The following is a 22,390-nucleotide window of genomic DNA, read 5'->3' as shown; positions in this document are numbered from 1 at the left end:
ATATATTATATATATATATATATATATATATATATATATATATATATATATATATATATATATTATATATATATATGTGTGTGTGTGTGTGTGTGTGTGTGTGTGTGTGTGTGTGTATGGTTATATATATATATAAGATTCCTCAGGAACGCTGCCAGAAACTGGTGTCTGGCTATGCATCTCATTTGCAGATGGTCACAACAGCAAAAGAGTGCTCTACTAACTACTAAAGATGCTTGCCATGAGGGGGTTGAATAATTTTGAAACTGGAAAAGTCATTATAAGTTGCATTTGCAGTTGAATTTGGGGAAACCACTTGAAACATGCATTGTGTTCATTGCAAACAGCTGAAAGTCTGTAAATTTTGACAATAAACCTGATTTTCAATGGGGGTTGAAAGTTTTTGATTGCAATTTATATGCCATCCACTAATATTTGCACCTTTGATAAAAAATTTGTCTTTATTTTTAACCTTTTGATCTTTTGTTAAAAAAATTTACAAAAACCCTCTGCTCTCATGGATATCAAACAATTGCAAACAAAACAGGTTTATAAAAAAAAACCTTTGCTAAATATAGGTGTGCAACAATTATTGGCACCCTTTTAGTCAATACTTTGTGCTACCTCCCTTTGCCAAGATAACAGCTCTGAATCTTATCCTATAATGCCTGATGAGGTTGGAGATTACATGGCAAGAGATCTGAGACCGTTCCTCCATACAGAATCTCTCCAGATCCTTCAAATTTCGAGTCCACGCTGGTGGAGTCTCCTCTTCAGTTCACCCCACAGGTTTTCTATGGGTTTCAAGTCAGGGGACGGGGATGGCCATGGCAGGACCTTGATTTTGTGGTCCTGCTGAAAGATATATATATTTCATATATATATATATATATATATATATATATATATATATATATATATATATATATATATATATATATATATATATATATATATATATGGTACACTTGTTAAAGTTTGTAATATTTCATAGACCTATAATAATCATGAACTTCCAAAGATGCTCTAGATTAACTTTAAATCACATGATTAACATGCAAAAGTTCTGGCTTGTTTCTTAATTTCAGGCATCTTGTTAGTATTTTTCTGGTCTAGCTCCATTTCCAGCTAGAATGGAGTTGCTCAGCTTTGCCACTTGTCCATAAAAGGAAACTCATGCAGCAAATGTAATTTCAGTACAAGAGTGGAGTCAGCTGGGGGGAAATGGATGGCTTATCAGTGTTTTCATTTCATATGTAAATTATGATAATTACAAACTGTTCCTTTAACTGGGGAGAGAAAAAAAACTTTTGTACATGGTGAGGTAGAGTCAGTTGTTTCACCCGCCCATTCAGTCATGCATGAGCTTGAGCCCTGAAGAATGAGGAAAAAGTGTACCTTCTGCTCATTACTCTGCAAACTCACGCACACGCACACACACACACACACACACACACACACACACACACACACACACACACACACACACACACACAGATATCTCAAATGGGGATGTTTTTGCCTCATATTTGGACAGTCCTGGCTGTTCTAACAGCACTTTCTACAGTTTCAGGTGAGTTTCCTTTATTTTCTTTGCTTTAACATTTTTGTAAAAGATTGACTAAAATGGTACAGCAAATTTACTGTCTACTGTCAAGGTGTCATGGTGCCAGTTTACGTGCTCATCTCCAGATGGTTCAGAATGCAGCTGCAAGGCTCTTGACCAGGGCAAAGAAATATGATCGTGTCACCCCAATTTTAGCATCCCTCCATTGGCTCTCGGTCCATTTTAGGGTTCAGTTTAAGATTCTGTTGTTTGTCTTTAAAACTCTTAATGATCAAGCTCCTTCCTATCTCAAAGATCTTCTTACACCACATTCATCTAACAGATTTCTAAGATCTTCTGTTAGGTTTCTTTTGCATGTCCCTCGATCCCGGTTAAAAACAAAGAGGGATAGAGCTTTTTCAGTTGCTCCCCCTCGTTTATGGAATCAGTTGCCACTGGATATTCGCCTTGTACCTTCAATTACCATTTTTAAAAAGAGGCTTAAAACATATCTCTTCTCCTAGGCATTTTAATCAAATTTTTACTATTATCTATTATCTGTCTTTATTTGGTTTTATTCTGTTTTCTGTTTTACTTTTCTTTACTCTGTTCAGCACTTTGGTCAGCTTCACTGTGTTAAATGTGCTTTATAAATAAAATGTACTTACTTACTTACTTACTTACTTACATGTAATGGACATTATAATTCTTTTATTAACAGATACATTCACATAAAGTTAGTGTGTGTTTGTTATCTGTGTGTGTTGGTATAGATTTATTTATGAAATGTTTGTTTATAAATGGAAAACTATATTTTACAAAGATAATGTAGTGTTAAGATTACTAAGTAGACAAATCTAGTGTTAATTCATAAATTAGAACTTTGCTCTTGGGTAAAATGGGGGGGATAATAAAACGTGTGTCAGAACATTGAGACACCACATAATCATCCCTGCTGGTAATGATGAGTACATGTCTGTGCTTCTCTATGGCTTCTGGTGCATGACTTAACATGTAAGAGTAAGGTAATATCACGCCCTCAAGCTAAAGAGACAAGAGCAATATACCTAAGACTAGAAGGAGTAGGAGAAAGAGTCAGGAAAAGAGACAGAAATTTTTACATTCTCTATGTGTGTGTTTTGTATATTCCTAGGCTCAAACATATGTACCTCCAGAGGTGTTGGAACCTGCAAAGAATGTTTGTCCGTTCATCCGTCTTGCGCTTGGTGTTCTCAGAAAGTTAGTAAAAACTTACAAACTTTCAGCAAACACTTGTGAAAGGAAAAAAATCTAACACAGAAGTGTTACTAACAAAATGCTTGTGTCATTAGTGTTTTATCACTTTTTCATGTCATGATGTGTGTGATGTTCTTGTGCAGTGTGTCAAAGCTCTGATTAAACACCAAGTTAAACTGTAGCCAATGAAGACAGAGTCGTAGTAAGGTTGACCATTTCCTGTCACACATCCTCATTAACATGTTGGTAACAAATTCCTTAAAGTGTAACACAGTGTGTTAAATATGCATTTAAAAAAATGCTGTGTTAAATATGTGTCAAGAAGAAAAATAATACAGCTACAAATGTGTCCAAGAGAATGTGAGATAAATAATTGTCCAACCAGACTTCGGATCATTTGTAACATCATTTACATCACATCTAAATTACTGCACTTTTTTTCCACAGTATTCAGTGCTCTTTTGTTCTTTGAGATTCTTAAATACTAACAAGTTCTTGTTCAATTCAGTTCTTGTAAAGATTATTGTTTATGTCTACAGTACTTCGCATGGAGACCATAATAAAAATCCCATATCTCACAAATTGATGTTAATCTAGTTAACTAGAAGACACAAAAGCCAACAGAAGCCTGATCATTTTGTAGATAGCCTGCAACATCAAAAAAGAAAAGCCGTGTCCTGTCTACACCGTCACGCTAAACCACCAAAAGATTCCAACAACATAAAGAGATAATACTGGATATGTTTGAGACCTACAGTATACGGAGTATGTTAACAAAAGTTGGCTAAAGTTAAGCCAAGTATGTAAATGTATAATGTACAAACTTTAACACAATCAAGTAAAACTATCAGGAATGAATCATTAAATTGACTTTTGAAATGTAAATTTACTAAGATATCAAATGGTTGCTTATTGAATGCATTAAAATGACAAGCATTTAGCTTGTATGTTTGTCCCCAGCTTGTCCCCACCAGTTTTTTAACATGCCCAGTATTGTTGGCCTCATAAAAAGACATTTATACTCATCCATCACCTAATTATGAAAATACATCTAAAGCAACTATCATTTCATGATTGCACAAAACACTTTTTTGGCCTGCCATGAATTTTGTCCCCAGTACATTTCAGTAAATTTTTGACATGTATTATCATCACTGGGTGCTGATCACTTAACAATGTCAATAATGGGTGTCTATGCTTTCGTGTGTGTGTGTGTGTGTGTGTGTGTGTGTGTGTGCATGGATTTGTATCAGGACATGGATCCCAGCAGCTCCAGTGTTTCCCGTTGTGACCTAAAGTCCATCTTGCTCCAGTCTGGATGTAAAGCAGAGTTTATTGAGTCTCCAGTTAGTAGCATTGTAGTGGAAGAGGACCGCCCCCTCAGTGACCGCGCTCAAGGCTCGACTGGTGACATCACTCAGATTCGACCACAGCGCATTCAGCTGACCTTGAGGCCAGGTGTGTCTCAGTTTGAACACAAACAATTATTTGTATATATATAAGTCAGCATATTTGCTGTTTTTTTTTTTTTTTATATTATATCTCTGGTTCTTAATGGATCATTAAGGTGACATAGCTAGAGGGTTCAAGATTTTATTATTATTTTTTAATGATGTGATGATAGCTGACCTTATGACTAACATTGATCTATTACCACTGATTTAGTTGTTATCATTAATATTCAGTTAATGTTGTTATAAACCTAATAAACTGCTCGAAAATGTACTTCTTACAGGAAGTTATTCATTTCCTAATCTAAACCTCAGTCATTTTAAAACGCATAGTTAATAACAAATTTAATCTAACTGCGATTTTAATAAAACCAAGAAGTGCTATTTATGTAATACCTTTGTTTCAAATATCAAAAAAGGTATCAATTATTTAGGTTTGATGGGAAGAAAGTTTAGGAATAAAAAGTTATAGCTTCAGTAAGTTAAAAAATAATGGTACATATTTGCCTAATGTGCTTAATATTTGAATAGTTGGATCATAAGAGAATTCATGAAATATTTTTACACTAAAGGGGCACCGAATGAGAAATGAGAATCCCTGATCTAACCATTTTAATAATCACTGTATATTCTCTTTCTTGCTCTCTCTCTCTCTCTCTCTCTTGCGCTCTCTCTCTCTCTCTCTCTCTCTCTCTCTCTCTCTCTCTCTTTCTCTCTCTCTCTCACTCTTTCTCTTTTTCTCTCACCTTCTCTCCGTTGCCAACAGATGACTCGAAACGTTTTACAGTGACCGTTCGGCAGGTCTCTGATTACCCTGTAGACCTCTACTACCTGATGGATTTGTCCTATTCTATGAAAGATGACTTAAACAGCCTCCGCTCCCTCGGCAGTGCTCTGGCTGAAGCTATGGGTAGTAAAACTAGTAACCTGCAAATGGGGTTTGGGGCATTTGTGGACAAAACACTCTCACCGTACATGTATATGTTTCCAGACGAGGCCATAAGCAATCCCTGCCTTGGGTAAGATTGTATCAAAAATGTTCATATATATAGTATATGCAAATGGATTCACTCCAAGCTATAGCTTTGGTACAATTGTTATGTCTGCCTCTTTTTTTCTGTGCGTGACCCCTTTTGCATTGTTGGGTGTTACAGCATTGCCACTACCTGCTCACGGCAATTCGGTTATAAGAACGTCCTGTCACTTACGGAGCAGGTTACTCGTTTCACAGAGGAAGTGAAAAAACAGGAAGTATCACGGAACAGAGACTCACCAGAAGGAGGATTTGATGCAATCATGCAGGCTGTGGTCTGCAAGGTAACACACACACACTCTTGATTAAAATCTGAATAATTACTGTATGTATAAACGCAGCTCTGACAATTGTGCTGGCTGTAATTCAAATCACAGCTTTTTATCAATGGACCTGTTCTAATACATTATAATTTCTATAGTTTCAGCTTATTCAAATGGATTTATATGTCAGGAACCAATAAGAAGAAAATATGTTGAAAATCTTAATCTCTTTCCATCTGTATATTAGGATAAAATTGGGTGGCGGCCTGATGCATCCCACCTCCTGGTGTTCACTACAGATGCTACAAGCCACATTGCGCTGGATGGCAGAATCGCAGGCCTTGTCCAGCCCAATGACGGACAATGTTATGTTAATAATGACAACATCTATGCCAAGACTGCTATCCTGGTCAGTCTGGCTAGCTGTGTTTGTGTTTATTAATATTTTCTCTCTAATGTAGGATGACAGAATTTATTTGAAATAGAGTTTATTGAAACTAGTTTGGGATACAGGCCTGGATAAAGGGATATTTTATCTGTGTGGGTTGATTTACTGTATGTGTATTTGTATTGTAGGACTATCCCTCCATTGGAATGCTCACTGACAAACTGGCTGAGAATAATATTAACCTCATCTTTGCAGTAACTGAGAATGTGGTACCTCTGTACCTAGTGAGTACATAAAGAAAGAAATATGCTTTCACCCACACTTTTTTTTCTCTTCTTATTCTTACTTACACTCACACACACACACACACACACACACACACACACACACACACACACGCACACTCAGTCACATGCTTACATTAAAGCTGCCATTGCCGCCTACTGTCTTGTCACATTGCACATTGTTGCACCTACGTACCCACTCACTGTCCCCCCCCCCCCCGACCCCCCCCCCCCCCCCCCCCCCCCATCTCTCAGAATTACAGTAAGTTGATTCCTGGTACCACTGTTGGGAAACTGTCTTATGACTCGAAAAATGTCATCGAACTCATCCTGGATGCGTATGCGGTAAGATACACACTACACAATTCCCAACTAGAAATCACCACTGTTACATGACATCCATGTCTTCGCTTAAATTGGGGAGCGGTGTGAAAGTTACAATTCCGATACATAAAGAAATAAAACACTTTGGAGCATGCCATTATAAGAAAATAATCAACAATGGGGGGATGTCATGCTGCCCAACGTAAAGTGAAGTTACTTTCACCACCCCAAAGTTGATTCTTTTTCTATAAAAGCATGAATTAGTTTTATTTCACCTTACAGATAATATCACTAGATCAGCCATATGTTTTTATTTTTAATCAGTTGATGATTAGTTTTAGATTACATACAAGTCCCTGTAATTTAGTTGGTACTATATCATTTGGTTTGAATTATAGCCCACCTTCTGATCAATCTGAATTCACAACTCAACGGTGTTTTGGTATAAGTTTGAAAAATGCAGTACGTTTAGAGTAGACTGAACAACATGACGGTGACTCTCTGCCCTTTTACCCCTATAGAATATCAGGTCAAAGGCAGAGTTGGAGGTGTTGAATGTTCCGGATGAGCTGAGCTTGTCGTTTAATGCCACATGCCTCAACGGAGAGTTAGTACCCGGCGTTAGATCCTGCTCAGGACTTAAAATAGGAGACACGGTGAGTAACTCGTTAAATTACAGTTGTTCATCCAGCCTCAGGTCACATGGGATTTGCACCAGCTTTGCACCAAGAAGGGAACCAAATACAACCACCATTACTGGCATTAATGCATCAGGTTAAGACAAACTGTGCTTAGGTTTCCAGTGATCTGTACTGAACCAATGAGGGAGTACATTTATCCTTCCCAGCTGTTAAGACCACAAACATACATGTTCTCATAGGTCGTCTTTATACTTGGTCTGAATACGTGAGTCCAACCCAAAAACTGATTCTAGACTCATTTAGTAGGAGCGTCATCATCACAGCTTTGTTTTCAGACACAGGAATTTCTACCAAACTGTGGATTAGTTGTGCAGTTCTGTGCATCACGTCTTAGTAGTTGGTGTTTTTGGTCTTACCAACATTCAAACCATAGTGTCCAGAGGTGTATGGCATGTCCTCATCCAAGGGCAACACCTCAGAATGGCATGCATTTTTTCAGTAAATATATTTCCAATAAATATAGTAAATCCAGTAAATATATTTCCAATTTCTTTTTACTTGAGAAGATTTTTGTCCAGTGCAAACAAGTTCAATGTGGACCACAAAAGTGAGCACACACTCAGGTCTGAAAACAGCTTATAAACTTGAGCAAACACACTTAACTCAGTGTAAACTTCCTCAGGTCGGTTCAAAACCCAAGCGTGAAAACATCCTTAGACTCGCACCAGTAAATGTCTGGAATTCTTTTCTTTTGCACTCATGTACTTGTCTCTTACAAACATGCTGATACAAGCTGAACTTATACCTAATATGCTGTAGATGTCTCGTGTCGTCACTCCCTGTAATTTGGGCTGTGACATTTAATAAATCTCTCTATATATGCAATACAAATACATATGAAAAAGACAAATAAATGTGAGATTAATGTTACTTTTGTAATAATTAGCACAGTTCATCACACATTCCGTCATCTGTCAATTAAATAACTATTAAGAGGAGCTTCAATCATAGTGGCATCTCTGGCACTATAAACAAATGATGTGGACCACCAAAATCCAGACTTGTAAATCTTACTAAGAAAGCTCCCAATATTTTAGATGTGACTTTGGATGAACTCCTGAATGGAAAGGGTCCCCCCCCCCCCAGTCACCTACCTCCCACCAAAATTATTGACTATACCTTTAATAAAAACCAAGCCTGAAAGAAACTGACAAACATAGGGTGATATAAGGTCAGAACATATCCTCTATAATCACTAGAGTCTCACCTTTATTCCCAGGCTGGGACGTATGGTAATAAGATTGTATCAAAATAAAAACATGTATCTCTGTGTATCTCATTTAGGTGTCATTCAGTGTAGAGGCAAAGCTCCGTAGCTGTCCAAAAGTGAAGAGTCATACATTCAGCATCAAACCTCTAGGTTTTAAAGAAACACTCCAGGTGACCGTCAATTTCGCATGCAACTGCTCATGCCAAGATTCTGCCCAGCCTGCTAGCCCCACCTGTAATAATGGCACACTGGAGTGCGGTGTGTGTCGGTGTGACTCAGGACGCCTAGGGCCACATTGCGAATGCACCGAGGCCGACTTCAATCCCAACGACACAGACAGCTGTAAACCCTCCCCTGGTGCAGCTATCTGCAATGGACGAGGCGACTGCGTGTGCGGCCAATGTAGCTGTCACTCAAGAGACTTTGGGAAGGTGTGGGGCAAATACTGTGAGTGTGACGACTTCAGCTGCATCCGATCCAAAGGGCAACTTTGTTCTGGTGAGAAACAAGTGCACTCATATACATTCACATTCACACATCAGTGGCATGATGGATTTATGAAGGCAGTTATAACTACCCTTCCCTAAAGTAACAGTACATCACCATACATGGTAATAATATAAGGTAATAAGTGGCTCTCTGCAGTAGGCACCACTGTACCTACCATTTGTGATTTATCTACCTCCTTTTGGCATGTCTGCGCATAGCCTCAGCTGTAGAGCAGATCTTGTGTAACGCTGTACTATTCAGAGTGGATTCACAATATTGTTGCGCAAGCAGTGGGGTTGTTTATGTAGAGCTTAGATTAATATGTGTACGTCTGCCTGTGTATGTGTTTGGGTTCATTTGGGATTATGTGTGAAGACTTTGTAGTGGATCAGGGCCTGGTCTTTGTGTCATAATATTTGCAGATGTGTCACGTCTCATTCGAGAGCCTTTATCATTGGTTTGTTTAAATATAAATACTTTTTGTAAGCTTTGAGTAGGGATTTTTGGTGGTTGCATTTATATTAAGTAACTGGGATGGGTGATAATAAGATGACGCCATATCTACATGTATGTGACGATAAATGATATGCTGTCTGTGTTGATGAGAGTATTGTGTTTGTTTGTTTGTTTTGGGGGTGGGTGGATAAATAATATGGCTGTTTTGCATAATCATGGACGCCATATGTGTTGTTATCACAGCATAAAGAGTGCACATGGTTTAACAAATGATCTGTGACGGTTTCCAGAGACATTTGATGGTTTTCAGATCAGGTTTAAAAGTGTCCCATAGGATTCTGGTAGTCTCTGATGGTGATTTTGCAATACATTGTGATTTATTGGTGAGTCAATGGACCTAATGAACTTCTGCAATAAAGATGGAGCAATGTAATCAGCGAGACACAGTATACACCCTGGATTTATAGCTGAATTAAGAACGAGAAACAATTAGGTACTGTTGGGAAAGTGTTTACCAGAAAACCAATCACTTTTTCAGCAGGTCCTGATTCAATTCAATTCAATTTTATTTGTATAGTGCTTTTAACAATGGACATTGTCTCAAAGCAGCTTTACAGAAACATATGAACACAGGATACAGATTTTAAGTGTGTGTATTTATCCCTGTTGAGCAAGCTGGTGGCGACAGCGGCAAGGAAAAACTCCCTAAGATGAAATAAGGAAGAAACCTTGAGAGGAACCAGACTCAGAAGGGAACCCATCCTGTGAGCCCATCCTCCCTTACTGGGAGCCAATGCAGTGTGGATAAGATCGGGGTGATGTGGTCATATATTTGGGTTCTAGTAAGGACTCTTGCAGCTGCATTCTGAACTAACTGGAGTTTGTTTATGCACCTGCTGGAACATACAGACAGTAAGGCATTACAATAATCCAACCTAGAGGTGACGAAAGCATGAACTAATATTTCTTCATCATGTAGTGACATTATATTTCTTATCTTAGCAATATTTCTGTGATGAAAGAAGGCTATCCTAGTAACATTATCTACATGAGCATCAAATGAAAGACTGGAGTCAGTAATCACATCAAGGTCTTTTAATGCTGAACTTGATGAAACAGAAAGGCCATCCAGAGTTACTGTGTAATCAAAAACTTACTTCTAGCTACATGTGGTCCTAGTACAAGTACGTCTGTCTTGTCAGAATTAAGTAAAAGGAAATTAATAAGCATCCAGTGTCTAATGTCTTCTACACATTCCTCAACTTTATTAAGCTGCTGTCTGTCATCTGGCTTCGCTGAATCATACAACTGTGTATCATCAGCATAACAGTGGAAGCTAATTCCATGTTTACGAATAATTTGACCCAGAGGTAGCATATATCAAGTAAAACCGAGCGGAACACCAAATTTAACCTCGCTATGCATGGAGAAGTCACAATTTAAATCTACGAACTGATAGCGATCGGTCAAATAAGACGTGAGCCAAGAGAGGACCATTCCCTTAATGCCAACAACATTTTCTAGTCTATCAAGGAGAATAGTATGATCTATAGTATCAAAAGCTACACTAAGGTCAAGTAACACAAATAAGGAGACTCAACCCTGATCAGAGGCCAGTAGTAGGTCGTTTACTACTTTAACCAGTGCTGTCTCTGTAGTATGATGATGTCTAAATCCTGACTGATACATTTCATGAATGTTATTCCTATGTAGGTTCAAGCATTGGTGCTGTGTTACAGCCTTTTCTAAGATCTTGAGATAAAGGGGAGATTTGATATTGGCCTATAGCTGGACAATTGAAAGGGGTTGAGGTCAGGTTTTTTAAACAGGGGTTTAATAACTGCTAGTTTAAATGATTTAGGTATATAGCCAGTGCTAATGAAAGAACTGATTATTTTTAGAAGGGGTTATTACTCCTGGACAAATCTGTTTAAAGAAACATGTCGGTAAGGGATCTAGTATAAAAGTTGATGATTTTGCTGACGAGATTAATGAAGCTAGTCTTTCTTCAGTCTCTCTAAGGGGAGTAAAACATTGTAATCATTGATCTGATATTGCTATATTATCATCTACAGGGTTAGTTATAAAACTGTCTAGTTTTAAATGTATAGTCTGAATTCATATCCAATCATTTCAACTTTACCAATGAAAAAATTCATGAAATCTTCGCTGCTATATAATAATTGTTATTGTGTGCCTTTTTCTGTGGTGGATTTATTCATAGTTAATTTTGATACCATGTTGAAATCTATAATTGTTTTTGTTTTCTTCTATTAAGGTGGAGAGATAGACTTTTCTAGCATCATTAAGAGATTTTCTATAGTTCAGGAGCCTCTCCTTCCTCCTTTCATGCTGTTTGAAATACTACCAATTTGGTTTGATGCCATTTAGGTTCTACTTGTCAAGTGGTTTGATCGTTGGTATTTTGTTCGTTGGTATTTTGTTAGCAAAACTGAATATTGTGATACATATTATGTACCCTTAAAACGTCTTCAAATATTAATATAATTAATTCATTTTCAGTAACCATTATCCTGGCCAGGGATCCAGAGCCTTTCGCTGGACCATTGTCCGTTAGGCATGAACACACCCTAGATAGGATGCCAGTCTATTGCAGACACACACACACACACACACAAACACACACACATATATATATATATATATATATATATATATATATATATATATATATATATATATATATATATATATATATATATATATATTCACAACACATTCACATCTAGGGAAATTTTGCATAGCCAGTCTACCTACCATGTTTTTGGGAGGAAACCAGAAAACCCAGACAAAACCCATGCAGAAAGAAGGAGAGCATGCAAAACTGTACACAGACAGTATCCCAAGCTTACGATCAAAAAAGAGACCCTAGAGCTGTGCTTCCTGCTCCCCACCATGCTGCCTACATGTTTTCATATATATTGTGACTGTGTAGTGCTGTGAAAAAGTATTTACCCTATCCTGATTTCTTCTGTTTTTGTGTATATCTCATACTAAATAGTTCAAACAAAATACAGCATAAAACAAAAGACAACCTGAGTAAACACACAATAGTTTTTATTTACTTATTTTTAACTGAAGCAAAAAAAAAAGTTATTCAACATTTATCACCAATGTGAAACCAATGTGAAAAACTAACTGTCCCCTTAAAATTAAAAATCTAGCTGCACTACCTTTAGCAGCAATAACTGCAACCAAACACTTCTTAAAACTGGAGATCAGTCTTTAATTTACTTCAAGGACTAGGATTTACTCCTATGCTTTGAATCATTGTTTTGCTGCAGAATCCAGTTGCGCTTGAGTTTCAACTTACAGACTGTAGACCAGACATTCTCCTTTAAAATTTTCTGGTAGAGAGCAGAATTCATGTTTCCCTCAATTATTACAAGTTGTATATGACCTGAAGCAGCAAAGCATCCCCACACCATCACACTTCCACCACCATGCTTGACCGTAGGTATGATGTTCCTTTTGTGGGATTCTGTGTTTGGTTCATGCCAGATGTAACGGGACCCCTGTCTTTCCAACAGTTTCACATTTCACTCATCAGTCCACAAAACTTCTCCCAAAATCATCAAAGTTTGTTTTGGCAAAATTCAGATGAGCTTTAATGTTCTTCTGGGTTAGCAGTGGTTTTCATCTTGCCACTCTTCCATGGATGCCATTTTTTCCCAGTGTCATTCTGATAGTGGAGTCATGAACAGTGACCTTTATTGATGCAAGAGGTGCCTGTAGTTCCTTTAATGTTATCCTTGGCTCTTTTGAGACTTCATGGATGAGTCAGTGCTGTGCTCTTGGAGGAATTTTGGAAGGTCAGCCACTTCTGGGACTGTTTAATACTCTGCTGAGTTTTTATATTTGGAGATAATGGCTCTCATTGTGGTCCTTTGGAGTCCCATAGCCTTTGAAATATCTTTGTAACCCTTCCCAGATTGATGTATATGAATCACTCTCTTCCTCATCATTTCTGGAATTTCTGTAAATTTCTGCATAGTGTGTTACTGGCTAAGACCTTTTAACCAACTTCATGCTGTTGAAAAAGTTCTACTAAAATGTTGATTTTCTTGAACAGGGTTTGCAGTAATCAGGTCTGATTGTGTCTAGTCCAGCTGAACCACATTATGAATACAGTTTCCTAGACTTGAGGGAATTAGTAACCACAGGGGCAAATACATTTTCACAAAGGCCCAGTTGGTATTGGATAATTATTTTGGCTTCAATAAATAACATTAGCATTTAAAAACATTGCCTTTCTTTTATCTTATATTTTGTTTTAATTTCTGAAACAATTTAGTATGAGAGATACACAAAAACAGAAGAAATCAGAATGAGGCAAATACTTTTTCACAGCACTGTATTGCTCAAGCCTAGTCAGTGTATTTTAAAGAAGATTGTACTCAGTACTTGTGGACACTTGCTCACCAAAACTATTTATTTGTCAGATATAAACACAACGTGCAAAATGACACAGACTGTTCCCTAAGGTTACTGTGTTATTAATTATATTGTAGTCATGTAGCATTTTGTCCACACTTGTCCAGCTCCACTTTTTGGCCTGATCCTCATCCCCCAGACTCCGCCTAGTTTACATGTGCAATGTGTGTGTGTGTGTGTGTGTGTGTGTGTGTGTGTGTGTGTGTGTGTGTGTGTGTGTGTGTGTGTGTGTGTGTGTGTGTTCCATTACTCAAGTAATCCATTGAGTAATAGATCAGACTTCTGTTACACACTCTGCCTTCTATTTTCGTTATGACAAAAGGCTGCTACAATGTTTGCATTCTGCAGAACGTATGCCATTTCAAAATTCAGTTAGTCGCGGTTTCCCTTTTGAAAACCTTTAAAGGAAATACTCTAGATTTCGGTTTAAATTGATGCCCCCAAGGCCACATGATGAGAACAGGGCCATGGTAGGGAGGCAAACTGAACGCTTCAGCAATAGTCATAAGAAAATTAAAATGGTTAGTGATAAGAGCAAGTTTGGTTTACAAATAAGTTTTACATTTTTTTTATACTTCAAGATTTGGCAGTATTTGGCAACTTGATGGCAACATTACATTCATTAAGCACAGAGGATCAGGCCCAAACATGGTGAGACAAGCACAGATTAAATAAAGAAAGCAGGAAGGAAAAGGCAGGCAGAGATGTGATAAATTTTTGACTGTAAAACAGAACTGATGACTAGACTAGCTTAGACTGCAAGAAATTATGAGATTTTGTACCATTTATAAGGAGAAGTGGAATGTAATTCAGTGTATTTTTTCACTTTGCCCGTGACCGTTTCTGGGCAAGGCATCTTTTAAGTGACTAAAAGCAAAAATAAACGTTAGTAGGTGAGTGACACATAATGCTAAAAGGGATGGTTCAGAGAGAGGATGTGGCTAAAGGTGTGACACACCAGTTTTACTATAGTTTACAGTTTAGGTAAGATTTCGTTTGGGACTTTAATTTCATTTTATTTTTGTTTGTTTCTATCAGGTTTTATTTCTAGAGATATTTTATTTAGTATTTAGGTCTGTTAGTTTCATAACCATATTTATGTTAGTTATTTATCCTACAGCATATTATTCAGTAACTTCTGAAAATATAATAAATAGAGAAACTATGTAGTTATAGGAGCACAGAATGTAAATCTCAACAACAATGACAACTATAAGGATTTTTTTTTTATTTCAGTTTGTTTCTGAGTCAATGTTTCTAGTTTTGTCATAGATTTTTTTTAATTGAACTTGTATAGAAATACAGTATACAAAAAAACACAGTATGTCAAAAATACAAAAATATTCCTTTAGTTTTTGTTAACTATAATAACTAATTATTGTTATTATAATAAGTTTATTACAATCATCCAGCCATCCAACTTCTATACTGCTTATCCTATTGGGTCACGGAGAACCTGGAGCTTATCACAGGGAGCATCAGGCACAAGGCGGGGTACACCCTAGATGGGGTGCCAATTCATCAGAGGGCACAATCGCATACACATTTACATTCATACACCTATTCATACACTATGGACACTTTGGACATGCCAATCAGCCTACCATGCATGTCTTTGGACTGGGGTAGTTATTATAATAATGTATATAATTATTTAACTTATCATTACTTCATGTTTTTATCTGAGAAATAATGGATAACTGAAAATGTGTTTCACAGTGTATCTTTAGAATTGAAAGCTGCTTAAGTATTATGAACTCTAACCATATTATTATTGTTTGTATGTATTTGTTCAGGTCATGGTGATTGTGTATGTGGGTTCTGTCAGTGCTATCCTGGCTGGTCAGGCGAGAGCTGTAATTGTTCCACAAGGACGGACACTTGCATGGCCAGCATTGATCTGCTGTGTAGCGGCCGTGGTGAGTGTTTGTGCGGTGTGTGTTCATGCAGCCTGCCTGGAGCATACGGTGCCACCTGTGAGAAATGTCCCACCTGCCCCGACTCCTGCACCTTGAAAAAGTGAGTCCTCATGTGTGTCTCTGCATGTAAGTGTGTGTGTGTGGTTGTCTGATAGTAGTGATAACTCTGATAATTATTTGCATGTGTGTGAAGGGACTGTGTGGAGTGTAAGCACTATAAGAGAGGACCACTGTTTGAGAAGAAAAGCTGCAACACTGCAATCTGCAGAGATGAAATCCAGTTGGTGGATGAGCTAGGTATGCACAAACATATAACACACACATACTCCATTTACTATTATTCTGTATCTGCGTCACTTTAGGGAAGATAATAAAGGACAGGAGAAAAGCACTGTCGAGTTCAGAGCTAAAAAATAATGTTGACTTTTGTAACTTTTAAGGAAGTGGTTTAGACAGGAAGTCTTTCGCAGTTTGTGACACTCAGACATGTCAATTTATTTATGTACATTACTTGTCATAATTTAACAACAAACATATCTCAAAGTTAGGTGACATATTTGGAGAAGAAGAAGATGTGAGTACTGGGCCTAAACGTTTAAAAGCTCCACGAACAGCTGGGAAGTACAATAAAATATGGACGAATACATAGTATATATGAATTCAGTATAGTATTCATTATATTGAATTCAGTTTCTGAGTTTTTCCATATTTCTGTCTTCTTTATTGTTCATTCGGACTTTGCTGAATGTTTCATAGTGCATTAATATTGTACATATTCCCTGGGATTTTAAAATGTAGCTTAATTGCGAGCATATATAATTATACTGGAAATGTGCTGCTCAAAGTATATTATTTTAACCCAGGGAATTTTCTGCTTCTTACCGATTCACCTTCACCTCCCATCATTTGTTTTCTTCATGAATTGCAACAAATCCTTTAAGTACTGTACATAGCGCAAAACTTAAGCCACTAAACAGACTGCACATTGAATAATCAACCCAGCGCTCTCTCTCTCTCTCTCTCTATCTCTCTCTCTCTCTCTCTCTCTCTCTCTCTCTCCAGCCTTCCATGAGAAGAGCGCGTTGAACTGCAGCTACAAAGATGAGGATGACTGCATTCATCACTTCCAGTACTATGAAGACATCAGTGGAAAATCCATTCTCTACCTCGTTAAAGAACCCGGTGAGACACACAGACACAGGCAGATACAGAGATTTTGAGTTGGCACAGGTTGTTCTTCACACTGAGTCATTCTCCATGCAGTTTATGGATGCACATTTGAGACAAGGATGCAGTAGAGGTCCTTGCATGACACAACAGACACTCCCTAAAGAACATTATAGCTTCCTAAGAGCCGGATGTGAGCTACGACTAACTTATAAACAAGTCAAACTAAAAAGAGTAATTGCCGAATAGCCTTTAGCTGACAGTTAATCTAGTAATAGAGATTAATCTATATTCTACAAGATCAATAACTAGTGTTAGCTTCAAAACCACCTTAGGTGAGATTGCATTGAGACCAAGACCATAGTCAATGGAGTCAGAGTCAAGACCAAATATGAGAGGGGGGGCAAGATCAAGATGAGACCACTAGCACAACACACCCATTCACACACTACAATTTAGAAATGCCAATCAGCCTACAGCACTGGACTGGGGGAGGAATCCGGAGTACCCAGTGGAAACCCTTGAAACATGGGGAGAAGATGCAAACTCCATGCATACAGGGCGAAGGTGGGAATCGAACCTCCAACTTTGGAGGTGTGAGGCAAAAAAATAATAATAATAAAAAAAAGATTTAAGTGCACAGCAAGTAAATAAAATCGATTCAAACGTAGAATTTGTTTCTTTGCATGCATTAGTACTGCTATGCATTAAAACTTTCCGAGAATTCAACTTTCCGAGACCAAATACAGCTGTGCATTACAAGTTCTTGTGCTATATTAATTTGAACAATAGAGGATGAAGTATTTTGCAATGTAGGGACTTGAAACTTACTGCGCTATATATAACTCCACATTGAGATTTGTTTGTGCTGTAACGGAAACAAAGTATTTGGTTTCGGGTAGTATCAAAAATATCTTCTCATAGGCCAAGACAAGTTTCAACTGTGTTTTTGACAAGACCGAGACCACTGATGTGTGGTCTATACACCAGTCTCAAGTACCACAACACTAACAATAACCTTAAAAAATGTGTTTCCTACGCTAACTATCTGTGTGTTTGCATGTGTATAGAGTGTCCTAAAGGTCCTGATATTCTGGTAGTGGTGGGTTCTGTCATTGGCTCCATCTTCTTGCTGGGCTTGGCTGCTCTGCTGGTTTGGAAGCTGCTGGTCAGTATTCATGACCGCCGAGAATTTGCCAAGTTTGAGGAAGAAAGAGCTAAGGCCAAGTGGGAAGCGGTGAGATGGAATGACAAACAAACACGCACACATGCGCAAGCAAAAGACATACACACCTACAAACCCACATTATTTGGCTGTCTGGTGTATCTGGATGAGTGGGTAATTGGTAGTTTCTCAACAACTACTATTATATTAGTGAGTAAGTGTGGCTTCATGTCATGTCTCGTCTCCTGCTGTAAGACCTAAAGCTGTTCTTGCTGTCTCCTTAAGCACAGGGATATGACAGTGGCTATTATGTAATGTGCAATGTAATTTATTTTGGCAGGATATACTGTTTAATTTCTGTACAGCCTGTGTATCCCTACTAGGACTGCACAATAATGGTTAAAATGATAATAGCGATTATTTTTAATGAATCGCACTACTGTTCAGCAAATTATGAGCAAAAGAGTTGTGCTTTATTATTTAAATAAAGAGAAAATAGCCTTTTTAATATTGTGGTGTTTGCGATGAAAGCTGAAAGATCAAGAATTATTTTTTTTTTAAATATGCATTTACTGCACATACAACAGGCTTTGTAGTTAACCACGGAAACCAGCTTGTTTAAAAAATTTCTGTGGGATGGTAAATCCTACTATTATAAATTAACATGCTGGTATTGCATATAACACATTCCGAGACTGACAGTGAACAGTTACTCTAACAAAATAAAGACACTATAACATCTTACGGTATGCAAATTAGCGCCTTCTTCAACAAGACACAGTCAAGCTACAATATTAAATAGTTTAAGCCTATATCTAAAATTATAAAAGGTGTATGATGGGGTTTTGGTTTGTCTCTCCCCTTTGTTGATCAGAGAGAGAGTTCCAAGTAGAACCCCCTTTTCAGTAGCTAAGAACTCATCAGTCTTCAAAGAAGCTTTATGGGAACCTTTTTTTTTCCTCAGACGTTGTCTAGCAATCATTATTATCTAATCTGATCGAAGGTCAGTCACTGCTGCTGATCGAAGGTCAGTCACTGCAGGGCCTTTGAGTGCGGCCCTTAACCCTCAACTGTTCAGTTGTATAAATGAGATAAATGTAAGTCACTCTGGATAAGGGCGTCTGCCAAATGTCATAAATGTAAAATATAAAAATACATTCTGTATATTAATTCATAATCACTCAAAGTCTGGACAACCCTGCTGAAAAAAACAATAGAAACCCTCATAGAATGTGTAATGGTTTTAATGGTTATTGCAGTGGTTTTAATGGAAACTGTAATGGTCCCTGTGGGTCTCTATCTGTGAATTGTTGACTTCTATTGGTGGCATGTTATGTCTAGTGGATACCATTAAGGACCAACTGCTGGTTATCAGCTGATGGATACCAGCTGAATGGTTTGTAATGGTATTTGTAGTGGAAGCCATTAGAATTTCTGTGATGCTTGCTGTTGTTTGTTTGTTTTTTAGCAGGGAATTTATGAGAACATTGTGTGCTTGTATATTAAATAAAGAATAAAACTCAACGGGATGTACTGTTACAGGAAAAGACATTGTGATATGGCCCAACACAAAGCCCAGAGATTACAATTTTTCATTTCTGAATAAACGATGTCATGCTTTTTAACCATTTATAGTTACATTTAATGTTGTAGGACTGCCATGAGATTCAATTCTATCGTGACAGTTTTTATAGCAGCTATAAAATGGTCACCCCCTCCGCAGCCTCTAGTTTTTTCTCTCTCTTAAAGTTAATAACACAAAAAAAAACTTAGCTCGTTACAGTCATGTAAATGAATCCTCTGTCCTGAAGATTTTCCCATGGCAGAAAACTGTTACAAAGCGATGACACCTGAGACTCCATCCATAAATGTTAAATAACCATCACAAAACTTCACCATAGCAATAATTATATGTTTTTGTCTATTAAACAGCAAGACATTTTTAAAAATACATTTATTATTAGGCTTAGATTACATGGACCATACATCATACAAGGCCCTTTGAATGAACCGTTACTATGGAAATTATAACATATTAATACAAGCACATTAATATAGGCCCAGCTTTTATGTTACTTCTGGAACTACTCTCAGAGCTGCTGTTACAGAAAATTAATCAACATCTTCTAATTTGAGAATTCAACAGCTCTGCAGTGTAAATGGAAATGGTCTTAGTCAAATCGTAAAGAGTTATAGGACTTGCAATGTTTGGATATATTCCACAATCACGCATCTTAGTTGGATGCTTTTGAATGCTCAAGCTGTGCCCTTTGCACGTATATCTAGTGACATCTCATGGACAAATAACTAATTCTTGTTATTTTAAACTTATTCACAAACGGTTTCATTAAGAAATGTGTCTCTTCTCTTTTAGGGTAATAACCCATTGTATAAAGGAGCTACAACTACTTTTACAAACGTGACGTACAGTGGCAACTCCTAAAGACCCAACACCTTCATCAACAACAGTCACTTGTCTCAGTGACGGTCACATAACTTCTCTGGGTATCACTTCACACTTTCCACCAATCATTGATGTCAGAATTCTAGCGCTGATGAGGAGGCAGACATGTCAGTCCTGTGACTGTGCTAACAGGCAGAAGTGTGCCTGGGATATGCATCTTTGACAATGATCTGAACTTTTAATTCAACAAAATAAATCACCTGAAATAATAATAATAAATAGTATTTCAAATGAATACAAGGAAATTGGGGCGAGATACTGAAATAAACTTAAAGTCTATTTTGTGGGAAATATTTTTTTGTGTTGGTGTTTAATAAAATAAAAACTTGTTTGAAAATGTAAGCATGGTTGAGGTTAAAGCATATAATTTCTCCTTCCATACTGTACATGAAGATTATGTAACAAAGACGGCCTGTTTTGAATTTCTCATGGTTGTGATGTCATTACCATGAACACATTTACATATGTAAATCTGTAGTAGAGCTATGAAAATTTCGAGAAGAACAGCTAATCATTATGCAGTTCCTCGCTGTCTGGAAGCAAATGTATCACGATGGGTTTAGACATTATAGACATCACTTTTTTCCCCCAGGCATCCCTGATTATCTCAAGTTTGTTTAGCAAAATGAGATTTACTATTAGAATTATTCAGATTTTTTTTTTTGCAAAATATGTGTTTTTGGTGTTTTTTTTTATATATATATATAAACCTGTTATATACGCATTAAGTGTGGAAAGTTTAACATCAAAATATTGCCTGAAAGTCATAAGATTTTGGCATTTTTCCCTCTGAGATTGGAAAATGCTACTGCAAGCTACATGTGGGATAACATTTCCAAATGTGGGTTGTGCTGTGCTCTTCCTCCACTGAGCGCATAAATCTCACAACTTTGAGTGCACAACATTCAGATAGAACTCAAAGCTATATCCTAAACCGCACAATATACACTAAGTAGTATGCCTAAATAGTAACGACACTAATGGTGTTGTGACATACTATTTAGTACAGTAGTATGTAGTTTGGAACGCAAAACAAGTACCACCCCAATTCCAAAAAAAAATTGGGACGCCATGTAAAATGCAAATAAAACAAAATACAATGATTTGCAAATCTCATAAACCCATATGTTATTCACAATAGAACATAGAAAACATATCAAATGTTTAAACTGAGGAAATGTACCATCTTAAGGAAAAAATAAGGCAATTTTGAATTTGATGACCACAACATGTCTCAAAAAGTTGGGGGTGGGGGGGGGGTGGAAAAGTAAGTGTTACTAAAAAGAAACAGCTGGAGGTTAATTGGCAAAAGGTCAGTGACATGATTTGGTATAAAAAAAAAAAGAGCATCTTAGAGATGCAGAGTCTTTCAGAAGTAAAGATGGGCAGAGGTTCACCGATCTGCAAAAAACTGCGTCTACGATTTGTGGAACAATTTCAGAATAATGCTCCTCAATGTAAAACTGCAAAGACATATATATAATTCATATGATGAGATATGAATATCTCATCATCTGCAGTACATAATATCATTAAAAGATTCTGAGAATCTGGAGAAATCTCTGTGCGAAAGGGCCGTGTTCTTTGGGCTCTCAGGCGGCACTGCATTAAAAACAGCCATGATTCTGTAATGGAAATCACTGCATGGGCACAGAAACACCTCCAGAACTCATTGTTTGTGAACACATTTCGCCGTGTCATCCAGAAATGCTGGTTAAAGCTCTATCATGCAAAGAAGAAGCCATATGTGAACATGATCCAGGAAAGCTGCTGCCTTCTCTGGGCCAAAGCTCATTTAAAATGGACTGAGGCAAAGTGGAAAACTGGTCTGTGGTCAGA

General features: G+C 37.3%; 1 protein-coding gene across 3 annotated transcripts; it reads left to right on the top strand.

Annotated features, from left to right (window-relative positions):
* Window positions 1–1,403: 1,403 nt before the first annotated feature.
* itgb3a (integrin beta 3a) lies at window positions 1,404–20,893 on the top strand. 3 transcript variants are annotated; one of them, XM_017493729.3, is made up of 15 exons: window positions 1,404–1,573; window positions 2,700–2,785; window positions 4,036–4,240; window positions 5,000–5,252; window positions 5,388–5,550; window positions 5,777–5,938; window positions 6,106–6,201; window positions 6,457–6,546; window positions 7,047–7,181; window positions 8,511–8,934; window positions 15,633–15,855; window positions 15,949–16,052; window positions 16,818–16,937; window positions 17,993–18,159; window positions 20,462–20,893. In XM_017493729.3, the coding sequence occupies exons 1-15, from the start codon at window positions 1,507–1,509 to the stop codon at window positions 20,528–20,530; spliced, it is 2,364 nt and encodes a 787-aa protein (XP_017349218.2). In that variant the 5' UTR covers window positions 1,404–1,506; the 3' UTR covers window positions 20,531–20,893. The 3 variants fall into 3 exon arrangements, with proteins under 3 accessions (XP_017349218.2, XP_053531575.1, XP_053531578.1); XM_053675600.1 differs by lacking the exon at window positions 6,457–6,546; XM_053675603.1 differs by lacking the exon at window positions 2,700–2,785 and having other exon boundaries at window positions 1,426–1,573.
* Window positions 20,894–22,390: the final 1,497 nt, after the last annotated feature.

Source organism: Ictalurus punctatus, chromosome 2, assembly GCF_001660625.3.
Source record: "Ictalurus punctatus breed USDA103 chromosome 2, Coco_2.0, whole genome shotgun sequence".
NCBI classification, from domain to species: domain Eukaryota; kingdom Metazoa; phylum Chordata; class Actinopteri; order Siluriformes; family Ictaluridae; genus Ictalurus; species Ictalurus punctatus.
The sequence above is the reverse complement of the archived record's forward strand: the minus strand, read 5'-3'. Positions and strand labels throughout refer to the sequence as shown.